This window comes from Ambystoma mexicanum, chromosome 4q, assembly GCF_040938575.1.
Source record: "Ambystoma mexicanum isolate Mex_15411 chromosome 4q, UKY_AmexF1_1, whole genome shotgun sequence".
Classification (NCBI taxonomy): Eukaryota; Metazoa; Chordata; class Amphibia; order Caudata; family Ambystomatidae; genus Ambystoma; species Ambystoma mexicanum.
The window spans coordinates 539,954,569-539,980,270 of NC_090928.1; the positions used below are offsets into that span (position 1 = coordinate 539,954,569).

Here is a 25,702-nt window from a genome sequence, read left to right on the forward strand (position 1 = left end):
GCGAGGGGAGTCTGGGCCCTGGTGCACAGGTGCCGACGGGTCCCAATCCTCCTCCCAACCATCAAGTCTGGAGCTGAAGACAGGTTCAACGGCTGTTGAGGCAAAGGCATTGGTGGTGCAGGAGGAGGTGGAGGGGTCTGAACAACCGCTAGGGCCTGTACTGGGAACGGACCAGCACTCGCACTGGCAAAGCTGGAGGAACAGGAGTAGTCCCCCGAGGAGGGGGCTTGGTAGGCACCACCTGCAGGATGACCTTCACAATATCCTTCAGGAGCCCCTTCATCTGAGGAGAACTCATGAGGAAGAGGAAGCACTTGAAGAAGTGGTCCTCGCTAGCTGCTGGGTCCCTAAGGGCCTACCCCGAGGCGCTGGGTCTCCCCGCCTGGTCAAAGCGATGAGGCATCTGAGGCGTGAAGCCACAGGGCTGTGATGGGTAGATGTACCCCTGAGGAGACCAGATACCTGTACCGTACAATCAGCTGCCAGAGGAAAGGGGACTGGGATCTTCCTTCAAAGGCCATTCAATGGGCGAGAGCACAGGCAGGCCCGAAGTTGGATCCAACATGGCCGCTGGCCTGGCTGGATCTGCCACACGCCTCTCTGCCGTTTTGAAGCCTTGCGCCACCCTCTGGGTGGGAGGGCGTGAAGGACCTGAGCCACGAGAGGCCACATGCATGGGAGGATACAGCTTGGGTCATGCCCTCGAAGGCTGGCTGATAGTTGCAAAGCCCTGACTCGCGAGCTCTGGTAGGCTAGACGCCCTCAGCATCTGTGCCAGTAGACGTGCTGTATTGTGCCGAGAACTGACTCTTGGAGGTGGCACCCGATGATGCCTTATTCCCTTGGGTCAAAGAAGAGGACGAACTTGATCGCCCTTCCGTGGACAGCTCGGTATTGGCCTTGAGCACCTCAGCTTGGGAGCCGGTAGGCATAATAAAGTTGCTGGGAAAATATCAGTTTTAAAAACAAATCACTGCAAAAAGGCTGTGGTGTGGCCCCCGCAATCCATGCAATAGTTGCGGGGGACACCACCACAACCAATTATACCGCAACCCCCAATCCCCCTTGTGTGGTATGACGGAAACACTTACCGGGTCACACCACAGCCTTTTTACCACGATTCTTTGTAAAAACAGCAATTTTTCGGCCACCATATTACTGGATACCCTCAGGTCTGCCCCTGTAGAGGCCCAGAAGAGCCACGGGCCCCTCGGCTTAGGAGCCGGTACCCTTTGAGGCCCTGGGCCTGCCAGAACTTGAATCTGAGGAACCCCTGTCCTTGGGAACCCCGCGGTACTAATCGCTGCGAAGCCGTGCTGTACAGAGGCCCTACCTTGATCATAGGTCCTGGAGACAAAGTCCTTAAGGTGGGGAGGAGGAGAAGTGTGCAAGATTCGAGGCCGGGAACGAGCAGTCGCATGAGGCACATCTTGTGAATCCTCCTGCAGCCGACATGCACCGGGGGAGGCGAGGCACCAAAGGGAGGTTAAATAAGAATGAAATAACAAAACGGGGAGCAAACGGAAAGCTAAAAACGTCTGCCAGGTCTGACACTGTGTGGAAAAAGGGACTCAGGTGAGATGCCGGAGGGCGGGGCCTCGGCGGGGCGTTCCCACGCCCGAGGCCGCAACCCTGCGTGCTATACTAAATTTAAAGGGGACGCTCAATTATTTGCTGCTAAAGGTTCCGGTACTGTCCTCATGTTGGGGGATGCCCACAAGGCTGGAGGAAAGGGGACGGGACGTATGAGTACCAGTTCACCCTGGAATGTAGCATTAGAGAAGTAATCCTGCACTGCCCTCTTGCAAGCAAAAAAGGTTGACGTCAAAAGAAATTACATTTATTTATGGGATTCACATGGTCACAATGCCAACTGAAAAAAAACCACTTAAAAAAAATACAAATTACCTGTAGCTCCTCATGATTAGAAACTAAGTGTACTTATTTTGTCTTTTACGTAATCAACCATACTTCTACATCATTCATAAGTGTTTTACCGAGGAATAGCTTGCTGTGGGGGGACTGCAGTAGGTACAGCACCAGGTTTTTGAGCGTGCTCTTCCACTTCTGGTCTCAGATCATCCTCCGATTTTAATCTTCTGCGAACAGGCTTAGGTGGTGGAGCAAGAGGCGTGTTGCTTTTAACCTAATGAAAAAGAGAACAAATAGGTACCCAGTTATGTCAGTGAATCTTCAAACATACATACATGGGAGCAAACTACACTCTCAAAATAGAAATATTAAAACTGTGCATCAGAAAGAGTAATTACGGAGAAATCATTTTTTGGAATTCACACACCTTTTCTTGATCTCAATGCACAAATACATCTGTCTAAATTTCTATATTTTATTATGACAAACACATTGTGGTGATTCAATATCATGCCCTCAGTGACACCAGCGGTGATGCAACTTGTCACTAGCCACATACTTCATAACACTTTACTAGCCCATCAGAAGTGGCATGGTAGTTTGTTGCCGGACCCCATCGGAATCTCCAGATTTAATTTGCCACTCAATGAAACCATCACAAAATGAGTAAAGCTTTTTGCAAACGGACTACGGACAATGCATGTGTGAAAATATATTGTTAGGGTAAGCCTGGCAGTGGGCAGCAACTACCTTATTGACATAAAGTAGTACTTTATGGCATAATTGATATACACTGTGTCAAGTTCAAACGGAACAATATGTTCAGTGTTGTTTCTACATTACAGGCATTCCAAAGGTTTGGACTATAACGTTTAAGCATGTTAACTTTTGAATAATTTAGGCTTTATTAATATGGACATCTCGTTCTAGTAAATCGGCTTTCTGAGCTTAGGGAGGTTAGTCGCAAATGAACAATAACTGCTAGAAGAAATTATATTTAAAAAAAAAAAAAAGATTCACAAAGCAGAAGTTTAATTGCACTGTGGGTGGTTTAGATCACAATCTTCAGTATTCAATACAAATCAACCTGAGGAGAGTTACCGCTGAGAGGAATTCTACCAAGGCCATATATTCAAGCACATTACTTGAAAATGTAAAGTCAGGTTCTAACAAAAAAAAGAATGTGGGGCAAACTCTGTTTAGAATATTTTCTGTATTTATGGAAACAATTTTATGAAGATATGATTTGATCAACACATTTTTATTACAATTCATTATTGCCAGCTAATTTGTTGAGGACAGAGTGCCAGTGATAAATCAGCGGACCCCAGCACACACCATACTAAGTTAGTGACCAGTCATGTGCAGATGTGGACTATATAGTCAAAGATCATAGTACAGGAGTGTCAGTATACAGACCGAAACACTTGTTGGCACTCGCATATGGTTTTTGGAATATGTAATAAATGGTCCATACTAAACTTCAAGAGTGACATACCCTTATTGATGGAAAAGAAAACTCAACCGCCAAGACTGCTAACTATCATCCTTTTCAAATACATTTCAGAGCAAATGAGCACATAATTTATGATATATTTTATTTGTATCGCGACTATACACAAGTGTTTCAAGGTGCGACGAGGCACGGAAGGGGAACAAGAGGGAACAAGACAACGATCTTACTAGGCCCAGTGACAAAGATTGCGCAAGTGCAGGGGAGAGGGAAGGGGAGTAGTGCCAGGGGAGGAGGAGCAAGGGCAAGACATAGGATCAAACATGAAAACAGGAAGTGCGGCCTGCAGGTGGCAGTGCAAGGGTTAAGTGCAGAACAAATAGGTGATAGATAAATTAGAAGTTACTCACCGTAGTGACTAACATACTCTTAGTCCATAGTCCCCTTTCCTCCATACTGCATGGGCGTCTCTTGCGATGGACGGGAGACGGAACCTTTTTTTTTTACCAGAAAAACCTTCTTCCCCTTTAAATTTAGAGGCACACTGGGGTGCGGCCTGACGCACCCTCCAGCGCCACACCTCAGTCCCCACTGACGCCTCGACAATAATGTAACATTGCCTAATGACACCAGTATTATTAGGGGGGGATGGTGGGACGTATGGAGGAGAGGGGACTATGGACTAAGAGTATGTTAGTCACTATGGTGAGTAACTTATAACTACTCTTACGTCCCGCCCCGTCCCCTTTCCTCCATACTGCATGAGCAATTACAACTGAATGTAGCCCTAGGGTGGCGAGGAGACCCTCCATAAGAGAACAGATTCCTTAGAACCGTCTGTTCCAAAAGCCGCGTCTTGACTAATAGCCAGTGTCCAAACAGTAATGCTTACAGAAAGCCAAGGTGGTCGCCCTGCTGATGACCCATAACGGGACCGGCCATTAGAATGCAATGGCCGTGGCCTTGGCTCTGACCGGATGGCCGTTCATGTTAGCTGGAAGTGACTTGTGCTGCCCCTCATAGGCCTCCTTGATGACCGAAACCATCCACTATGCTATAGAGGCCTTGGGTGCCTGATACCTGGGCCTTAACCCCCCCCCCCACCCCCCCAAGCTGACAAACAGTACCGCCGACTTGCGGAAGCCCTTGGTACTGTCCAGATAGAATTTCAGTGCGCATCTGACATTCAGACAGTGCAAAACCCTCTGAGCCTCGCCCTTAGGGTCAGCAAAAAATGTAGGTAGCAATATCTCCTTGTTTCGATGGAAAGCAGAGGGTACGTTCAGTAGGAATGCTGGGTGTCCCCTCAGGAGCACCTTATCCTTGTGTAAAGTAGTATAGGGCTTTTAGGCCACCAGAGCCTGGATCTCGCTGACTCTGCGAGCAGTGGTGAGGCCCAGTAACAGAGCTGTCTTAATGGTGACCAGCCTGATGTCTGCAGACGCCATTGACTCGAATGGCTTGTGCACCAAGGCACCCAACACGACACTGAGGTCCCCACACAGGGCGTGGTTTTTTTGATGGGCAAGTAGAGTCTGGAGAGGCCCCTCAAATGTCTCTTGACTATCGGGTTGGAAGAGAAGACCACCTCCCCCTATGGCTGCCAAATACGTGCTGTATATAACAATCAGGACCGTTTCGGGGTTGCCTACTGTGGGTTACCCAGTTTGATGTTCACACTTAAGAAACACAGTTTTGTTGAAGTATAAGTTTTGGAAGAGCAACATGTCTCCAAGTAACCTTATAAGCATCTGTGACTGCACTGTGCCGTGCTAAAAAACACTTATTTGATCATAGTGGATCAGGTGTTTGCCGCTTCCTAGATGAACAGAAACATAATTTTAATTGGTTTTCTCTATTAAGCGGGTGCTAATGTTAAAAACAAGAAACGAGAAGGATGGTTGTCTATTCTTCAATCAATTTCTCAATTTTTTCAATTATTTCTCTCAATATTTTCGTTAAAAACATAGGGGATCCACAGAGTTGTTCATATTGGGGATCCAAAGAACCAAATGCTCTGACTCCAGGTAGTCTTGTTGTACTCTTGGGCCAGGTCCTTTTATAGCCGACCGGTTTCTGTGGTGAAAGGTGGTTAGACCATATTCATGAGGGCTCTAGTTGTGGGCTGGTAAGTACAAGCCCTTTCCTTTACTGGTGCAGCGTGAATCTGCATTGATAATACTCCTCTACCTGTGGGGATGACAGGAGGGGAGGGGGAAGAGAGACAGGGAGGTTACAACCTCCAATGTGGTAATTCTGTCACATATAGCATATTGGGTAAATGAAGGAAGGGGCTCTTACCCTGTCCATGTTGCTGGTTGTGCACGGCGGGTAAATGGCGGCCTGAGACCTAGGGGCCAAGGGACAATGTTTTAGTATGATCATCTTGTGTGCATCAACACATTAGCTTAAATACATGTTGATATCTATATCATTTTCAAAAACCAGGGATCGCAATTAGATGGACTGCTGGAGAGGCCGCCGTTGGCGTGCCCGCTCCCATTTTACAAATACACATACATTTCCTTTTCGCGGGCGGATCCGGCATCGCGGATCCGGCATCGCGGATCCGTCCGTGCACTCATCTTAGAAAAGGCGTCTCCCACTGAATGGGGACAGCGCCCGCTGAGATGAAAGAGATAAACAAGAAACCATGAAATCCTCTAATGTACTAGCTCAATACAAGAAAAGCCTGGAAGCCCTGGATGCTACAATGAAGGAGTTTAGAGACTTCAATCTAAATAAGAAAATAACTAAACTCAAAAAAGATCACTCCGTATATACACAAGAAAAGATCTATCCATACACCACAGACGCCTACTACGAAGACATGAGCGCCAATAACGCGGCTCCACCAGGTCAATACTTTAATCAAAACAAAATACTGATCCAGAACAACAGAGCCAGATTTAACAACTGGCCTTTTTTGAGCGGAAGTTTAGGGAGTGGCTCAAATTCATCCGGCCCGAACAGCTCCATGAACAGCACAGGCCCAGCCAACACTGCCCACCCATCTAAACCTTTTTTTCAAGGAGGCGAAAAAGAGGCAAGAACAAAGGCAGAGGCAACTGGCAGCCACAGGTCCACTGGTACAACCAGTCACCAATTGTAACCCGCAGCAGAGGCCGCGGACAAGGACAACAGGGACATCCAGGACCCTCATCCGAGTAAATCCCACAATTGAAGGCGGACTAGAGAGACATGACCAACAGCAGCAAAGTCTCGTCATGAATCTATCGAAATATACATTATCCCCGAACGAAATAGACCTACTTGAGAAAGGCCTCTCTTTTGTACCATCGGCAGAGTATGACCCGTTCCAGGCGCAAATAGAAGTGGCTCAATTGGTGAGAACAATCCGACTCAAGCAATATTTTGGCTCAATGACAACCACCACTGGTGAAAAGGGTGCTACCAATCTATGAGGTAAATCGACCTATCCTCCACCCAATGGCATCTCTCCTGAATCCATCACATTCGAAAAGGCTCTACTAAAACAACTTGAGATACTAGAAGCGAAACTAGTTCCAGGCTATAAAAACTTCTCGAAGAAGAACAGACTAGCACTTCAATCACTAACAACTAATGAACTGATAACCATAAAACCGGCAGATAAAGGTGGAGAGCCACAGTCATCATGGACACCTCAGCATATAACTTGATGGTCCAAAGTCTCTTACAGGACACTGCCAGCTACAGACAACTTGGGTCAGACCCCACGGAATCGATCAGACAACTTATACTGCCCATTCTGGAAGAAGCCAGTGCCGAAGAATACAATAGTACCAAAGAGTATGATTTCCTTAACCCCAGGACCCCTAGGAAGCCAGCCCTGTATGCACTCCCAAAAGTACACAAAGGAATTACTCCTCCACCAGGAAGACCCATTGTGTCTGGAATAGGTTCAATTCTGGAACCTGTGTCTCAATTTGTGGATTTCTTCCTCAAGCCCGAAGTGAACAAAATGAGATTGTATCTTAAAGACACAACGGCAGTCATAGAATTTATTCAAGAACGGCCCTTTGACTCATCTCGTGACCTATTGGTGACCTTAGACATTGAATCACTCTACACCAGAATCCCTCAGATGGCCACTTTAAGAATCATAGAATCATTGTGATGCAACTGGCGGAGATCGCATTAACGAAAAACTTCTTCATCTATAATAACATGTACTATGAACAGGTATCCGGAACAGCGATGGGTGCCACTTTCGCTCCAAGCCTCGCTAACCTATACATGGCCAATTTCGAGGAGGCGAAAATCTATGACCCAAACAACCCTTGGTTGATAAGAATAAAACTCTGGTCAAGGTACATTGATGACGGGCTTCTGATTTCATTGGCAGCGAAACAGACCTTTCCGCTTTCATGACATGGCTCAACAGTCAAAATCCCTTTTTGAAATTTTCAGAAACTCTCAGCAAAAATACAGTTCATTTTCTAGACCCAACATTGGAGATCAGGGACGAGACCATCATGAGTACTGTCTTCAATAAACCTACAGACAAACTCATTACTCACATACAAGAGTTACCATCCAGCCAGTCTCAGGAAGAATCTACCGTTTGGACAGTTCCTTAGATATCGAAGAAACTGTTCACAACTTACTGATTACAACCGCCAATCATCAGCCTTGGCGACAAAATTGAGATTGAGGGGTTATCCAAAACGTCTAGTAAAACAGGCTCGGAAAAGAGCTATGAACATTCCTAGAGAACAAACTTTGGAACATCATGTCAAAGAAAAAGAATCAGACAATCAAATTACGGCTGTGCTTAATTTTTCACCTTTGACCAACAAAATCAAGAAGGAAGTTTTGAAACTATGGCCCATACTGAATGTTGGCGATTCATGTTTAGACATTCCCAGATTTGCCATAAAAGACAAAAAAATCTGAGAGACTCCTTGGTACACTCTTACAAAGAGATCGAACCGAAACTGAATACCCTATGGGGCCAGAATCCAGCGACTGGCCACACACCATGTGGGACATGTAGCTCATGCTCTAGTACCACCAGATCGACAAGCATAGACATTGGATGGCGTTTCCCATGGACACAAAAGAACCTGACAAATTGCAATAGCAGCAATGTCATTTATGTCATCACCTGTCCTTGCAACAAAAGATACGTGGGCATGACAATGAGACCCATCAGAACACGTCTCGCCGAACACAGATCATGTATACGAACTGCAAAAACCACTGCCCCGATGGTGACACACTTTCTCCAATCAAAGCATAACCCCACGGACTTCACATGGTCCATCATTGAAAAGATAAAAGTACCTACGAGGGGTGGCAATATACATGACCTCATCTTTAGAAGAGAACAACTGTGGATCTTTCACCTAAAAACTGACAAAACTGGTTTGAACGAATCAACGAGCTGGCAAACCCTGGCCACACTTTGAACAGAGATGTGTTTTGTATGGTGTGCCAAAAGATCCACGTGTTTACTGTTTATTATTCATTATTTAATTTTCATGCACATCTTCCAATTCATTACTATGTCATTGATATGTTCTCCAAACTCATGCAAATGTCATTGATATGTTGTCCATACTATCAGTCATCCATATGTCTTTTGCCGTGCACGCAGCTATCCATTTACTCTCTCTCGCTCTGTTTTGCTACAGTGTACCAAGTCATGATTCCTCTGATAACAATCTGTAATTTGAGGACGACAATAACGGTCATCCTGCCTACATGCAAATGTGGACCGGTCCACACACACCCCCATGAACAATGTTGCTCATTGGGAGGCATTGCGCTATCTGTACCTGGCCTGACCCCAAAATTGAGGACCACGGTCCCATCTGGGGGCGGCCATTTTGAGAAACACGTGATGCACCTGGGCGCCATGACAACAATATACAGAAGGGTCTGGCGAGCCGCAGCGTCGAGAACACTCGCGCGCGGCTCGCCAGACCCAGACTCAAGCAGCAGGTAAGCACTCACTCACGCCCCTGCAGTCTCAGCGGGCGCTGTCCCCATTCAGCAGGAGACGCCTTTTCTAAGATGAGTGCACGGACGGATCTGCGATGCCGGATCCGCCCGCGAAAAGGAAATGTATGTGTATTTGTAAAATGGGAGCGGGCACGCCACCGGCGGCCTCTCCAGCAGTCCATCTAATTGCGATCCCTGGTTTTTGAAAATGATATAGATATCAACATGTATTTAAGCTAATTTGTTGATGCACACAAGATGATGATAATAAAACATTGTCCCTTGTCCCCTATGTCTCAGGCCGCCATTTACCCGCCGTGCACAACCAGCACCATGGACAGGGTAAGAGCCCCTTCCTTCATTTACCCAATATGCTATATGTGACAGAATTACCACATTAGAGGTTGTAGCCTCCCTGTCTCTCTTCCCCCTCCCCTCCTGTCATCCCCACAGGTAGAGGAGTATTATCAATGCAGATTCACGCTGCACCAGTAAAGGAGAGGGCTTGTACTTACCAGCCCACAACTAGAGCCCTGATGAATGTGGTCTAACCACCTTTTACCACAGAAACCGCTTGGCTATGAAATTACCTGACCCAAGAGTACAACAAGACTACCTGGAGTCAGAGCATTTGGTTCTTTGGATCCCCAATATGAACAACTCTGTGGATCCCCTATGTTTTTAACGAATATATTGAGAGAAATAATTGAGAAATTGAAGAATAGACAACCATCCTTCTCGTTCTTAACATTAGCACCCGCTTAATAGAGAAAACCAATTAAAATGATGTTTGTGTTCATCTAGCAAGCGGCAAACACCTGATCCACTATGATCAAATAAGTGTTTTTTAGCACGGCACAGTGCAGTCACACATGCTTATAAGGTTACTTGGAGACATGTTGCTCTTCCAAAACTTATACTTCAACAAAAAACTGTGTTTCACTGCCAAATACTTGCAGCATGTGTCCACCTGCACGTCCGAGTGAGCAAGGTGAGCCGAGAAGGAGAGCACATCATCCAACGTGCACAAAAGGAAGGGGGTCGATCTCCTTAGAGTCCAACCAGTGAGAGAACCTGGTCCACTTACTCTTTTACAGGCTCTTGGTAGCCTTGCTCCTAGCACCCTGAATGATATCTAGGTAAGCCTGAGAGAGGCTGAGGTGCTTCAGGGTGACCTGCTCAGGAACCACGCTGCAAGGGCTATGCGCGGGTTGGATGACCCTGCCCCCCTGCTGCGCCAGAAGATGCACTGGGCCCATCGGAAGGTGCATGGGTGGCCTGTCAGTGAGGCTGAGAAGCTCTGAGAACCACAGCCTTGCTAGCCACCACAGAGAATGATGCTGAGTTGACAAGATTCCTTTATCTTGCAGCACCCTGTGAACCAGTAGTGTGGGCGGGAAACCATATGCGGTCATGCCGCTCCATTGAATCTGGAAAGCGTTGCCCAGGGAGCCAGGGCGCTGCCCCTGCCAGGACGCAAACTGTTGGCACTTGTTGTCCCAGGAGGCAAAAAGATCCACCTGAGGATTCCCCCATCTGCTGAAGATCTCCAGCAGCACCTGGCCGTTCAATTGCCACTCTTAATTGTCTGCTCCCAGTCTGCTGAGCCTGTCCGCCTGCAAGTTGGACTCGTCCGGAAGGTGGACGGCCATGAGGTAGATGTTCTCCAGGGCTCATTCCCACATGCTGTCCGCTAGACTGCACAGTGGAGGGGACCTGGTACCCCCCTGCTTGTTGACATAGTACATGCTGGTGGCGTGGTCTGTCTGGATGAGGATGACCTTGCCCCCAATGACCAGAAGGAAAGCTTTGAGCGCAAGCCAGATGGCCTTCAGTTCTAGCCAGTTCATATGGGACTCCTGCTGGGTCAGACTCCATGGATGCTGTGGTTGTCCAGAGTGGCCCCCCCAGGCCGAGAGAGAGGAGTCTGTAGTGATGGTGACTTGCAGTGCTAGTCCGCCCGCAGGTTGCAGTCCCTGTACCACCATATGAGGTCCGAGTGTAGTGAAGGAGGAACGCTGACCAGCTCCACTTGGGAGCCACGCTCAGGATTCGTGTGGGGGTACGGCCAGTAGGACCGCTGCATTGAGACATAGTAAATGCTGGTACCACCAGGCCGATGTCACCTCTCGGGTGAGTAGTGGCCCTCTTAATGGTGTTATCTTTTCCTCCGAGGGGAAAACTCTCTCGGAACACGTGTCTCAGATGAGGCCCAGGAAAGTCAGTCTCTGCTTAGGCTGCAGCTGAGACTTCTTGAGGTTGACAAAATCCCAGATTGAGTGTGCTCATAAGGGTGGAGGAAGTGTGCTGCACCGCCTATGGTGATGTCGTCCTGATGAGCCAGTCGTCCAGGTAGGGGTAGAGGTGGTGGCTCTGTGGGGGGCCACCACTGCATACATGAGTCTGGTAAACACCCTGGGAGCCGAGTTGAGGACGAAGGATAGCAACATGTATTGGAAATGGCAGCCCATGATACCGAATCGCAGGAAGGAGCGATGCGGCTACCAAATTGGGACGTGTGGATAAGCGTCCTTCAGATCCAGGGAGCACATCCAGTCACCCTTGTACAATGTCTCCGCTATGAGTGCTGGCGTAACCATCTTGAATTTATGAAGAGAGAGTGAGAGGTTGAGATGGAGAGGTCCAGCACAACTCAGGCCAGCCTGGTTCTTCTTCTGTATGCAAAAATCCTGTAGTAGAAGCCCAAGCCTCGCTGGAACATCTTGCGGAGGACGCCCTCACAGTTTGTTTATTCATAGCCCTTAATCCTTAGCCCTTAGTCCTGTCCGGTTATTGGACCGTCCCTCCAGTTACCTCTGTTCTAGATATAGCTCTTGCTAAAATAGGGACCACAACTTTGTGGTACATAGTAAATCGTATCCTACTTAGGACCTTTTCCGGTTTTCACCTTGAATATTCCTGTTCACACATTGACCCTTGTACAGCGGCTCTTCCCCCACTCTTTTTTTCTGTCCCTTCTTCAAAATGAAACAGACTCTCAGCTTCTCGGAAGAACAAATTCACGAGATTATTCAAGGTCCCACGCTAATCAATATGGAAGGCGCCCAGCAACACTTAGCCTCCAGAGCTACAGGAGATGACCTGCTCAACCTAAAGAAAAAAAAAATTCCGGACTGAAGTTCATGGGCACATTTTAAGGGAATACCTTAAAGCAAATTTGGTCCATCGGTCTACTGGTCCGAAATGAACCAGCTCTATTCCTGGATGACAGAATATATGCAAGGGTTCAGCAGGATATCTACCAAATGCAGTAGGGACCTTATGGTTCTAACAAGAACAACTGCTCAGAGAATCCACTAACAAATATCCAAAGACCTGAAAATAGAAGAAGACAAATTCTTGAACGACGAAACTCTAGAAAATGCACGCGACAATCTTGGAGATTAATAAGACCCTGGATGTATTCATGTCTACCACACTGGAAAAAAAACACAAGAAATTGGCCAAAGACATCAAAAAATTCAAACTTCAACAAGTAAATCCATATCTGTCTGCTGAATATAAGAAACAAAGAGAAAGAAAGACTTATGAATCAGACAGGGACAGGCAGAAACAGACGCAAGGGGGTGTCCTTCTGGGACGCCTCCAGTTCCGACTCATCAGGTGACGATCAACAACTAACCAGAGGAAGACATGCAAACCGTGGACAATTCCAGCCACCTCCCATGGTTTCTTTTTTAGGGCAAGGGGGACCCAGGGGAGGCTACTGTGGCCCACCACAACTACAACCGATGCCTTACTACAATTTCCCTCAGTGGAGGCAGCCAAACCGGAAGAAATACCTTTCTTCAACCTCTCTGGCACCACTCCGACTAAAGAAGAGACCTCCCTATTAGCTAAAGGACTATCTTCGTTCCCATCAACCACACAGACTGGTTCAAGCTAGATCAGGAATTATCAGATTGCTTCAGAACAATTAGAAGAAAAGTCCACTTCAAGGACCAAGAACTTCCGACTCAACAAGAGGACTCCGGTCTCAGACCCAAATCTGATTTCAATCCTAGAGACAATGAAATGCCACCATCCATCGTGACATTCAAGAAATGCATCAAACAGGAGATGAAAAAACGACAGGATTGCCTATTACAAAAAAGACCCAACCTTACCCCAGGACAACACAAAGCACTTAAAACCCTGGCAGAAAACAAATCTCTGGTGATAAAACCGGCGGACAAGGGGGGGGAGGCATTGTTGTCCAAAGTACAGAACAATACAAAGAAATGGTCATGGCTCTCCTTAATGAAGAAGGAAACTATAAGAAATGGAAAAAAGACCCAACGGCGGACATAAAAAGGAAAATACAGGAGATGACCCGATTTGCATGGGAGAACAATTGGATTTCTGACAAGGAGGAGATCTTTTTTGAACACTTCAGAAGGCAGGACCCCTGCCTTCTATGCCCTCCCTAAACTGCATAAAACAGTACCTCCCCTCTGGGGCTACCCATTGTCTCGGGTGTGGTTCTATTTCAGAACCGATAGGTACATCTATTGACCATTTCTTAAAGCCTCTCAGCCAGAAAACTCAGATGTACCTCAGGGATCCCATGGCCACCATGGTTAAATTTGAAGAAAGAACAGCCCTTTAACCCAATGGAAGACCAACTGGCGACAATGGACATTAAAAGCCTTTACACAAGTATCCCACAAGATTCAGCAGTCGAATGCATCAGACACCACTTGACACATAATATGACCCAGAAGAGGGTACCCACTAACGTTATAGTGGAGCTATTGGATATAGCCCTCACCAACCATTTCTTTGCATTTGATGAAGTCTTTTATCTCCAAACTTGAAGCACAGCTATGGGAGAGCTGCCTTGGCCCCCAGCATAGCCATCATTTTTATGGCCGAATAGGAACATAACTATGTATTGAAGGTTTCCAATCCGTTCCTAGATAACATCATATTATGGCATCGCTACATGGATGACATTATCTTCATCTGGAAAGGGGACAGTAACACCTTGAAGGACTTTTTCAACTGGATTAATATGTGTAATGAGGAGATCAAATTCACCATGAATAACAGCAATGTGGGGATTAATTTCCTGGATCTCACATTAGACCCAGAAATAACATACTGGAGTGCACTATCTTTAAGAAAGAAACAGACTGCAACACTGTCTTACATTATAAAAGTCATCACCCAAAAAACCTGCGGAACAACCTGCCATATGGACAATTTTTAATGGCCCGCAGGAACTGCAAAGAAGTAGAAGAATTCAAAACTAATGCTTTAACCCTGCAGAACAAACTTGCGGTAAGAGGATACCCCAAGAAGCTGTTGAAAAATACCAAAAAGAGGGCACGGTTTACGCCTAGAGAATCCTTACTCTCACCTAAACTGCATGACACTACCAATGAAAACATTGTTGGGGAGAATTCTCCAGAAAGGCTAATTTCCCTTACCTACTGAGTCCCTCATCAGCTTTGCTGGATTTCTAGGATTCATTTTTTTCACATGGTAAGAGTATGAGCCTTTTTTCCCCACTCTTACATGTGTTTTTCTGTGTGTGTTTAACATTGTTGTGTTCATAGACTGTGGAGCTTCACCTACTCCATAGGCATCACCTTTTTTACTGTGTGTTATTTATTTATTCATATTTTTAAAGCGCAATACGGACATCAAGCTGGTTACAGAGAAAGGTATAATGGTTACAAGGCAATTTACACAGCATCTTTAGTGCAGTGACACAGGGTTGTCTTTTTCAGACTTCCCACTTTAAACTCCATTTTCTGGGACGGACTACTGTCTCCCAGAGCATGTAAAGTTGCCATTGACTATTAGTCTTTTGAAATTCACAGACCCAGTACAAACTATCTTGCATAGAGTTCTGGAAAGGGTTAATAGTTATCCCTTTTTGTCTGTTTCTCCTGGAACATTATTTCGTTCCCCTTTCTTTAAGATTTGGCTGGTGGCAGTGGTATCTACCCTATTTTTCCTACCGCTGTCTATTTAAATAGCCTTGGTACTGTTTTAGGCTAAGTTAGTAGCCTCGAACTTAAATTCGCTGGATCCCATTTACTTTTATTTGGTTCCGGCTGGTTTTATTCGCCATTTCTTTTTGTAAAGGTCTTTCTCGTGTTTTACTCTGCGCGCCAAACCAGGTTTGGTACCTTTGTTCGCCGTCCTTTGGCGGGCTTCTCGACAGAAGCCCTCCTTAGGTGCCTGAATGTCTGAGTGGGACAGGATGTGAGGAAGGGGATTGAGACTCCCTGCACAGGGTCTCCTTGGAGACCCATGTCGTACACTGTACGATTGGCTGTGGTGACTGTCCCGCCAGGACAGCCACCCTGCTGTATGAATGGGGGGAAAAACTGCATAAAAGGCAAGTCTTTGGGGCTTAGAAGGCAGCGTTGCCACTGGATCGAGAGAACCGAAGAGAAGCTGAAAGAAGAGGATCACTACCACGACAACCTCCCGGTGAAGCCCTCCTGCGGGTCCGAATTGCCAAACTTCGACGACAGAGAAGATCTGCAAAGAATCTTCTTCCCTTGAGCTGTTAGGACCAACCAGTTCGCCAAACACCAGGCAAGACCTCCCTCCCCTGGTCGAATTTGCTGTGGACAGCTGCAGTGTATCAGATAGCCAGGAGGACCAGACCCTGTTTGGGTTTTAAGGAGCGCACCTTTTATTTGTTGCTTTGCTCTGCTCTGCTGCTGGTTTCTTCCCTGGGCAGTGCAGGACCCCCCAGTCTTCCTACTTGGTGTCAGCCCGACAGTCGCTTCAGGCCCCATGAGCCTGCAGCCTGCCAGGTACTTCTGCCTCAGCTACAGCCTTCTTCATTTAAGGTACTGTTCTAACCCGGTTGGTTGTTCGTTCCGTCCGACCGCAGTGAAAGTGTTTGAAATCTTTCGCTAATCCGAGGGCTTGTCCATCTCTACTCTTTTGTAACTTTTCTTCCGACCAACTTCGTTTCGAACTCTTGGCAAAGAAAGACTTAACCGCGAACTACTCTGAACTGTGTGATCCTCTGCAAAGTATCTGTACCATTAACACTGGCCCAGGCCTATTGATTTGAATCCTCATTGTAGCAAGCCTTTTTTAGATTGCCCTGCCTACTTACTTGTTGGTGCTGCTTAATTTTGTATAACCTTGTCTTTTCCTCCCTTTTAAATTGCTGGAGTGTCATTTTGCTCACACTTAATTTTTAGCCTAACTTATACAGAATTGATTGGGGGGTTGTGTAGTATATTAAGAGTGATTTTTCTGCTGTTTAACTTGGGGAATTGTTTTACAACTGATGTGTAAATAAGAAACCTTGAGTCAGGGTTTGTTTGAACCATAGTAATTGCTGTCCTTTGTGTAACTATTGATACTGCTCACTTTACTCTTAAGATAAGTCTGGCTGCTCAGCTATCGCTACCACTTTACTGTGTAGTACAGGCTTGTACCAAAGGTGAATTTGTAATGTCACTTTTTTTTTTTAAATTGTGCGTGGTGTTCCCAAAGTGTACTGCATATGATTCTGCCTTCTATTTTTTTTTTTTTTACACATGCTTTATGATGTATTGTCTTGCATTAACAAATGCACGCTCTTTGTATAAAAAAAAGAAAACATCTTTTGCCTCATTTAAATTTCATTCGTACATGCAGTGAAGCTTCTCACCAGTCACTGCAAATACGAGCAGATGCAGTGTGTTCATTATAGAAGTTTGTCTAGAATGCACATTGTGATTGGTGTATTAAAGTGATGTACACCGTGGACTTCTTAACCCAACCCGTCCAACTCAATTGGTACTGCATACCTTCCACGTAGCGGAGCAACCCAACTATCCCTCTGGAAGACTCTTTAGTTTTGTCTTTTATTTTGTAAACAAAACTAAAAAAATATGAGTTACAGCTTGATAATAAAAAGCTGCAAAACACTACTCAAGTTTGTTGTATGTTTGAATAATGTACTTTGGATATTAGTGTGGCAATAAGTAATGCTTGCCTCTGGTACACTATATAGAGTTGAATTAGACTGCATCAAATAATTGCACTTACACATATTCACTGGCAGGACGCCCTCACAGTCTCGGGAACTTCTTCCACTGCCTGGCTCTCTACGAATGACCGGATCTCCGCCAATAGAGTTGCCGCCCTAATCTGTGGGAGAGAAGGTGAGGAGGGAGGAGAGGAATGGATCGGTAAGCGGTACCCCGTGGATACTACCGAAAGGATCCAGGGGTCTGCGAACTTCTGACGCCAAAACTATGTGTGAAGGGCAAGCCTGCCATGCACTGGAGATACGCGGACCCGAAGAGACACGTCATGCCTTCTTTTCCTCTGAGGCTGTAGCGGAGGAGGTGGTCCGAAAAAAGCCCTTACTCTCCACCCCCCCTTTTTGTTGTTTACGCCTGTGTTGGCTCGTGAACAGTCAGGCTGCCTGGACCTCTGGTTTTGGAAGCCACGGAACCCTCTGAACATCTGCCCCTTGTCGGAGCGCTGATGTGACTGGGTGTACGCCATGGGTATGGCCTTCCTAAGGATAAAGACTTCACAGTTTGCAAACTGTTTTTCTTTTTATCTAGCTCCTCATGGGTGGTGGAGTGAAAGAGGTCGCCACCCTCGAACAGAAGGTCCAAAATGCGTTCCAGGACATCTGGGTTGAATTTAGTAGCCAGAAGCCAGGCCGTCCTTCTCATGTCCGTGGCGATGCATATGGCCTGGCCAGAGGTGTCGATGTGGGCCACGGTGTACTCCATGATGTCCTGCGCAACAATTATTGCCTCTGCCAGTCCCGCCTTAAAACGTGACTTGCTCTACACCGGAGGAAGTTCTGGAAGTAAGTCGGCTATTTCCTGCCAAAGCCTCTGGTTAACGGCTGCCAGCATGGCATCCGCTTTGGCCTGACGAAGATGCAGTGAAGCGTTGGAATAAAGCTTCTTCCCGTACGCCTTCAAGATCTTCTCCTTGCCTAGCAGCACCGAGGACGAGGTGGGCGAGGACGAATGAGACTTTGAGTAGAGCGACGCCGCAGCAATCTCCAAAGAGTGTGGTTGAGGGTGGACCGATAGCAAGAGTGCATCCCCCTCCATTTACCTGCACTTGGCGTCCCGGCGTCGATTGACCTGCTGGACCGAGTGAGGTTTGAGCCACCGCTTTGTATCCAAGGCGGCAATGTCCTTTTTCATCAGGATCCCCATTCTAGCCGAGGGGTGTAGAGTGAGGACCTCGGAAAGCATACCTGCCTCTGGTTGTTTGACTTCGGGTTAAGGAAGGTTCAAGTACTCTGCCAGCCCTGCAAGTCGTTCGTGGAAGGCCTTGGCTGACGGTAGTGTGTCGGGGTCTTCTTCGTCTGTGTCCACCTAGGCGCCCGGCTGGTCCAGCGCGGGAGGAGGGGTGCTGGTCGCAGAGGGCTGAGATGTGGAGACCGGAGCCAGAGGCTGCAACGGAGGCTGGTATGGAACTGCCTGAACTGTGTGAGACAGGTCGAAGGAGCCAGCGCTGGCAGCGGAGGCTGCACTGGCGCCTGCGGTGCTGGAGCCATAGGAGGGATGACTATGTGCGCGGTCGGAGGGAGCATGTCTCTGATGGCATCCTCGAGGACGGCCCCCATCTGAGAAGATCTCATGAGCCCGAGGAACCTTTCAAAGAACCTGTCCTCGCAGGCCGGAGGGGTGGCAGGTGTTATTGACGGGATAACGGGCGGCTGCTAGGGCTGTTGCATATTCAGTCTAGTTGGTAGTAGAGGAATCCTGCCCTGCGCTAATGATGGATAAACTGTAGGCCACATACCTGGTTGATACCAGTCCCACCTTGGCACTCGTTCTTCCACCTGCTCTGTTCTTCAGTGCGGTATAGGACGAGTGCCCATCTTGTCTGGTGCGGTGGCCATCTTGTCGAGCTGCATGCCATGTGCCAAAGTCGTGGTGCTTGGCTTACTGGGCCCAGCCTCCTCCTGGACTCTTGACGGTGGAGCATGAGTCGCCGGTAGTGCTGTGTGTAGGCGCCCCCTCAGCCATGTTGTCGGTACAAGGGGCCTAGCCCCTCAGCGGTACACCCGGTAAAAGAACCTTCCGGTCCCTCAGCACTGTCTACGGGAGGATCTACGGACCCCTCAGCCTGGCAGCCGGTCTCTGAACTAGCCTCGGTACTAGTGCTGGTATGAGAACCTGAGAGGTTCCTCCCGCTCCGGTGTTTCCTTGGGAAGGAGTCACCCTTGCGGGTGCGCTGGAAAACAGTGGCCCTACCGTGGGCCTTGATCGATGCTTGATGAAGTCCTTTAAGTCCTCTGGAGGTGACTTCTCGAAGACCTCCCTCGACCTAGCTAGTCTGTTCTTCAGGGCACGCAAAGAAAGTGTGTCGCAAGCAGTACAACCCTTCCATTTGTGGTCGGGCCAAGGCAGCGAAGGAAAAGGGCGTGGGGGTCTGACGTAGGGAAGAGCCCCTTGAAGGCTGGAAACCTGCTGAAGTCGACATGCGCCGGGGAGGAGCTTGGCGCCAGAGGACAGAGTACCTGATTGATAAAAGAAGACAAAAAGACAGAAGAAAATATCCAGGGGAAAAGCGCATGGAAGTACATGGCCAAAGCCAAACCTAGGAGCGCTGGTGAAATCGTCCCGTTCCCGTCGATGCGGAAAAGGGGACTGGGGTGTGGGCTGGATGGCGCAGTCAGGGGAGCGCATGCTCCATGGGCCACACCACTGCACGCCTCTAAATTTAAAGGGAAGGTTTTTTCTGGTGAAAAAGGTTCTGTCTCCCTCGGGAGGGACACCCATGCAGTATGGAGGAAAGGAGACGGGACATAAGGGTACACAGTAATAAAATCGCTACAAAAAATTTGTCTGCACAAAAAATACAAATAAATAAATACATTAATTAAAAAAAATAACGCTGAAAAAATGCTGTGATTTGACCCGTTAAAGGTGTACCACATTATACCATTTAAAGGGAGCGGGGGCTGCGGGGGTGTCCCCCGTTCCTCTCAAATGGTATAATGGGTCCGGGGAATGCAGGGGTGTCCTGCGCATCCATCACATGGATTGCAGTGGCAAAACCACAGCTTTTTTGTCCAAACAGCAATTTTTGCCACGATTTTAACACATAGAACCGACGTGAGAGTAGTGCAAGTATAGGGGGTTGTAGCGTTGCAGATACAGTCCTAAGTGCAGGGTTGCCAGGGAGGAAGTGCAGGTGTGCATCTGGGAGAGCAGGAACCTAACCCTGTGGTTCAGAAGGTAGCCAGGTAACCAGTGCAGTATCAGACAGGAGATCAGCAAGGTAGCGGAAGAGAGATGGAAGAAGCAAAGAGGAAAGTCTTGAGCTGCTTCCGGAACCGCAGATGGTCCTCTTCAAGTTTCAGAGAGGCAGGGAGGCTGTTCCAAAGGGAGGTGCCGGCTGAAGAGAGATCTGCCCCCAACTCGTTACTTGTAAAAGCGCCTGACCCTCAAAGTTGGAGGAGTGAAGTGCTAGAGTAGGAAGATACTTTAGAAGAGAAAGCTGGAGATATTTTGGTCCCAGGCCCCAGTAGGCCTTGTGGACAATGCAAAGCGTCTTGAACTTGATACTTGCAAACAGTTTGCGCATGGAATGTGGTGTAATAATTTTACCTCTTTTAAAAAAAAACATCTGCAAGCTAACTAAAGTAAGACTATGCTGTAGAGTTTCAAACCACAGACTATTGAACTGAATTGGAGCACATTATACAGACTGCAACGTGTTCTCTTTACACACTTCAAAATGGCTGAGTAGGTATGGCTTGCTGAAGAATATCAGAAACTGATGTTTCAGCATTCAGAAATAAAATGAAGCAGACATAGCTTATTTTATACTTTTTATGTACACATATGTATGCACTACAGTGATAGCCTCTCAGGTTGTTTTTCTTTAAAGAAGAGGGGAATTTTAAATATGCTTGTTTGTCCCAGACGATACACTGTTTATGTTTTAAAAAAATGTGTTGGCTCATTTGTCGTTGTTAGGAAAGATTTCCATTTCATGTGTAATTTTCCCTCCAGTTGTGTACACACCAACTTTTTGCTTTGTTAAAACACCATAGTCTGACTTTACCAGAGGAGCACAGCCTTCTGCTCCCCTGGGCTTTTTCGCTCACTTCTTATGGGGAAACTGACATGCCCTTAAAGGCAGTCAGTACTGGGAGACTTTGTTTCCCTTAGTCCTTGTCAATGTTGCAACTTTTAGGCAACATGTAAGTGCACAAAGTACCTTACAGTACAGTGCACTTGGGTCGAATAGTCCTTTCCAAAGGCCCTAGATACTATCAAAGGATTTTATTTGGGAGAACTCCAAATGTGTCTCGGACAGGGCTGGTCGAAGCTTATCTTTTCATGTATTATTAACCCCTTTCTGCCAGGTAAACCGAGTTTGGCACAAATAGGTGGCCTGGCTCCAAAATGCCCATGCCACAAGGTTCTTTGTCCTGTCCTTTGGCCATCTTGCCCCTTCACCTTCCCCAAGTCGAGCAGACCTGGGTCAGTCCTTATTTGGGCATGCATTCTCTCGCGAAACGCCAAGTTTTCATGGGCTTCTGCATGCCTTGTGTGTGTGCTTCCAGGATGTGGGCTGGACTGTCTGGTTCTAATACACATCCTGGGTGCCAGAGAGTCTGGTGTGCTGTGAATTCCTGGGACCGCCGTGGTCCGTGATTGGTCCACGTATGGTATGCCTGTATGTGAGCATATCTCCCATTGGGTCCTCTTCGTTTTGGCACGAAGGAGATTTTGGATAAGAGAAGGCTCCCAACACCCATACCATGTCGATCTCTAGAGTTCTCACTGAACGAAGGATAGGAACCAAGTATCCTGAAACTAAGAAGCCGAGTCGAGGAACGGCTGGTGACCCGCTGGAAGGTTTGGCACCCTGAGGCCGCTGTCATCCCGCTGGATCCCTCTGCATCTGGTCACCCTAGAAGGTCTGCGAAGATGCTTCGACCCATTCGAATAGTGGGACCAATTATTCTCGGCACCTTCATCAAACCCTGCAGGTAAGCCTGCGCAGAAGTGTCCCTGGGCCAACCAGTGGGCTGACCAGTTTATGCAGGACCTTTGCCCTGATACCGCTGCCGTTTTCGTGGAGACACTCGAAACTTGACAGGTCGCTAGCTCTGTTTCACAAAAGGTAGCAGGCACTCCTCTCCAGAGAGAATATGTCATGATAACCTGTTCTGAGGTGAGTTTGCAGCACACGCTTTTTGCTCACTGTACCTTTCACAGATGGGAAATATCCATTTGCATATCAGTCTTTGTCCCGCCCACATGGGCAGTCCAGCACCGAAATTCTATGGCAATTCCTCTCTGAACAAGAGTACTGACAGCAACCCCATACATGTGTTTCAGCCTTGTTGGGCCTCATCAGTGAGGTGAAGCTGTGCCTCTCTGAGCACAGTGAGCAGGGAGACCACGTCTGGTCTCTTTGTTGAAGTCGCTAGCTCTGTGTTCACGGCACTCTCACACCGAATTTCATACACTTGGCGTTCCCAGATCTGCAGTAAAGTGAGTACAGCCGAACCAGAGTATATGCGGTTACTGTGTCGCCCAGCTGCGATGACCAACTTTGCAGTTGAGCTGCTTTTGTGCCCCTCTTGCCCCTGAAGCCTGCTGCAGTGAAACTGGCCTGATCCATCCACCAGGAGCGGAGAAATCAACACTGTCCTGTTTGGAAATCAATGCTGTAGCTTTGTTGCTGAAAGACGCAGAGCCGCCAAATTTCCACACTTGAACCTGCAACCGAAGTGGACTCGACTGCCAAAGTTTGGTCCAAAGTGCACCGGGGGTCTGTGAGTAATTGCAACCCTTACCCGTGGCCCCTAGCGCATCCATCCATTTTTACGCATAAGTGGGCCCCTCTCCTTTCCGCTGCTAGTGCGAGCTAGCAAACTATTCCCGAACTCTGGAACCTACTCTGCCTTGTTGGGGAGACCTTCCGCGAATAGTGACAAATTATTCTGCATCACCTCACCCACCTTCCTGAGCTGCTAAACACCCTTGAAAAGACCCCGTTTTCACCATCTGCATAACCACGTGCGCCAGCATTACAAGTACATTTGAGCAATAGGCTCCACTCTTCTTAGGGATTGGACTGCCTTTCAGTTAGGACTGTGTTTGATGTAGAAAGGACTAAAGATTATTTGCACTGCCCGTTTCCTTCCCCTTTTTAGGTTACGGACCCATTTCGTGCATTAACCCTTTAGACCCCATTGGTCTTTTATATATGTATTTAGATAGGATTGTATTGATCTAAAAGTATTACTGTGATTTTTATTGTGTGATGAACTTTCAAAGATCTTGAAATAAATGTATTTGTATTTTTAATTTATATACACCTGACTGGGAGTGATTTGTAAGTGTCCTTGAGTCTGAGTGCTCGTTGAGGTCTTTCAGTCACCCTCACCACTCATGAGATCTAGTCTTGACCGCCTCCAATGCTACCTTGATTGGTCTGGCTTGTCCAGACGGTTAGCCTGTTCCAAGAAACTAGGCTGGCCTTCTGAACCTCTGCCCACCAGGTCAGAGTTCAGAAATCCGTCTTAACAGTCGTAACAACTTCTAGTCAGTGTTTGTTTAGACCACAAAGCTCTTCATCAAGGTTCTGCAACTTGTGGCTCTCTAGCTGTTTAGGATTACAACTCTCATGATACCTCGTGGTTGACTATGTATCTGAAAGGTTAAGGAAATTGTACTCCAAAACATTTGGAGAGCTAAAGGTTGCAGACACCTGCTCTACATGTGCACTCATGAAATGAATTTACTTCAAGGATGAAGTTATTTTTAGGGTGAGTCAGCTACTTCCTTTTTTCAGATGGAAGCGTGGAGCGATGAACTACCTCCCCAAAGGTGCTAAATTTGAGCACAGTCCAAAACTGCAGATATAACCTCAGCTTTTTCTTCTGGCAAGGATACCTACTACCACCAATTACATCAAGCAATAGAAATGGTGTGAATTTCTGTTTGACGGCAGAGAGATTATTGCGAGTTGTAAATAGGAGAGAAGAATTTATTTATTGGCTATTTATAATGCGGCTATACAGCAAATGGTTTTGACAGACCTTTGATAAGATGGGACACACTCGCACTCACCCATACCCCCTTACTAAAGGCCTCTTTACGATTAGCAGGGGAGAAACCAGGATTTGGTTTGGGAAAGATGTGAGGCCCATTTTAATAGACTCCATACATAAAAATCCCAAAGTGTTTGTGATAGGAAGCCAAAAGAAATAACATGAATTACAGTTACTCATTGTAGTGACTTGAGTACTCATAGTCCATTGTCCATAGTCCTTTCTCCGAGAAATGGGAATGTCTCTCAATCTAAGGCAAGGGTATCTAAGGCAAGTGACGCTATACATACTTGTGCCAGTAAGAAGCAACTTTCAATTTCAATAGAGCAACCCAACAAAAACCATGGCATTTTTCAGCTGGCAGAATGATTTAAAAAAAAAAAAAGAATTTAATTAAAGTTATGCACTGTAGTGACTAGAGTACTCATAAGTGCATGGTCCCCTTTCTACCATCCTTGTGGGCATCCCCCAACACAAGGATGGTACCAGAACCTTTGGCAGCGAAAAAATTGAGCTTCCCATTTAAATTTAGTATAGCGCGGGGGCGTGGCCTCGGGTGTGGGAACGCCCCATGGAGGCCCTGCCCTGAGTGGCCTCGCCTCAATCCCCTTTGAACACATCAGACAAATAAGTTACTTACCCCTGGTAACGTTCTTTCGACTGGATGTTCCTCCATCATCTTTGACATGTAGTGTCCACAGCTCGACTGCTTCTGAAATGTTTCGGCAGAGGACGCCCTGCGTCGATGGCGTCGGGTCGATGTCCCTCGAAGGCCTCTGTCGAGGGTGATGTCATTATGTATTGTATGCAGAGCGTGATGTCATTATGTATTGCATGTTGTTCTCTGTAAAGCGTGTTGGTTAAAAGCGCTATATAAAACTCAATAAATACAAATACAAATAAGTAGCACGCACAGCGCCCGTAGCCTCAGTTCTTGTTTTTTCCCCCACCTTGTGAAGCAGAAGTGGCCACAAATCGGGCCTGACCATACTCAGCCTTGTTGGAACGAAAGCTGTAATAGCATGGGATATTCTACTGAGGGGTGGGATGGGAGGGCGATGAGGAATACGTTGGAGGAAAATCCAGTCGAAAGAACGTTACCAGGGGCGAGTAACTTGTTCTTCTAATGGATTGTGTCCTCCAACGTATTCCTCATCTTTGACAGACTCCCAAAGCAGTATCCATGATTGGAGGAGCGTGAAGAATTTAGTAAGATTTGAAGTTACAGGGCAGAATAAAAGACTGGCTTACCAAACGCCACATCTTGAGCATGGGCAGTATCCAGGGAAGAATGCTTGGTAAACCTGTGTATCGAAGACCACGTTGCAGCATCACATATGCTATTTATAGGGAAATCCCTTTGCAGGGCCGTTGACGTAACCATGCCTCTGGTTGAATGA

At 47.1% G+C, this 25,702-nt stretch overlaps 1 protein-coding gene across 6 annotated transcripts in view; it reads right to left on the reverse strand.

The window, feature by feature from the left end:
- Positions 1-25,702, reverse strand: part of REPS1 (RALBP1 associated Eps domain containing 1) — a 2,155,944-nt gene that overhangs the window by 209,782 nt on the left and 1,920,460 nt on the right. For all 6 annotated transcript variants that reach the window (XM_069608106.1, XM_069608108.1, XM_069608105.1 and 3 more), the window contains one exon: positions 1,998-2,146. In XM_069608106.1, coding sequence (XP_069464207.1) covers positions 1,998-2,146 — 149 coding nt within the window. The remainder of the gene's footprint in view (positions 1-1,997; positions 2,147-25,702) is intronic.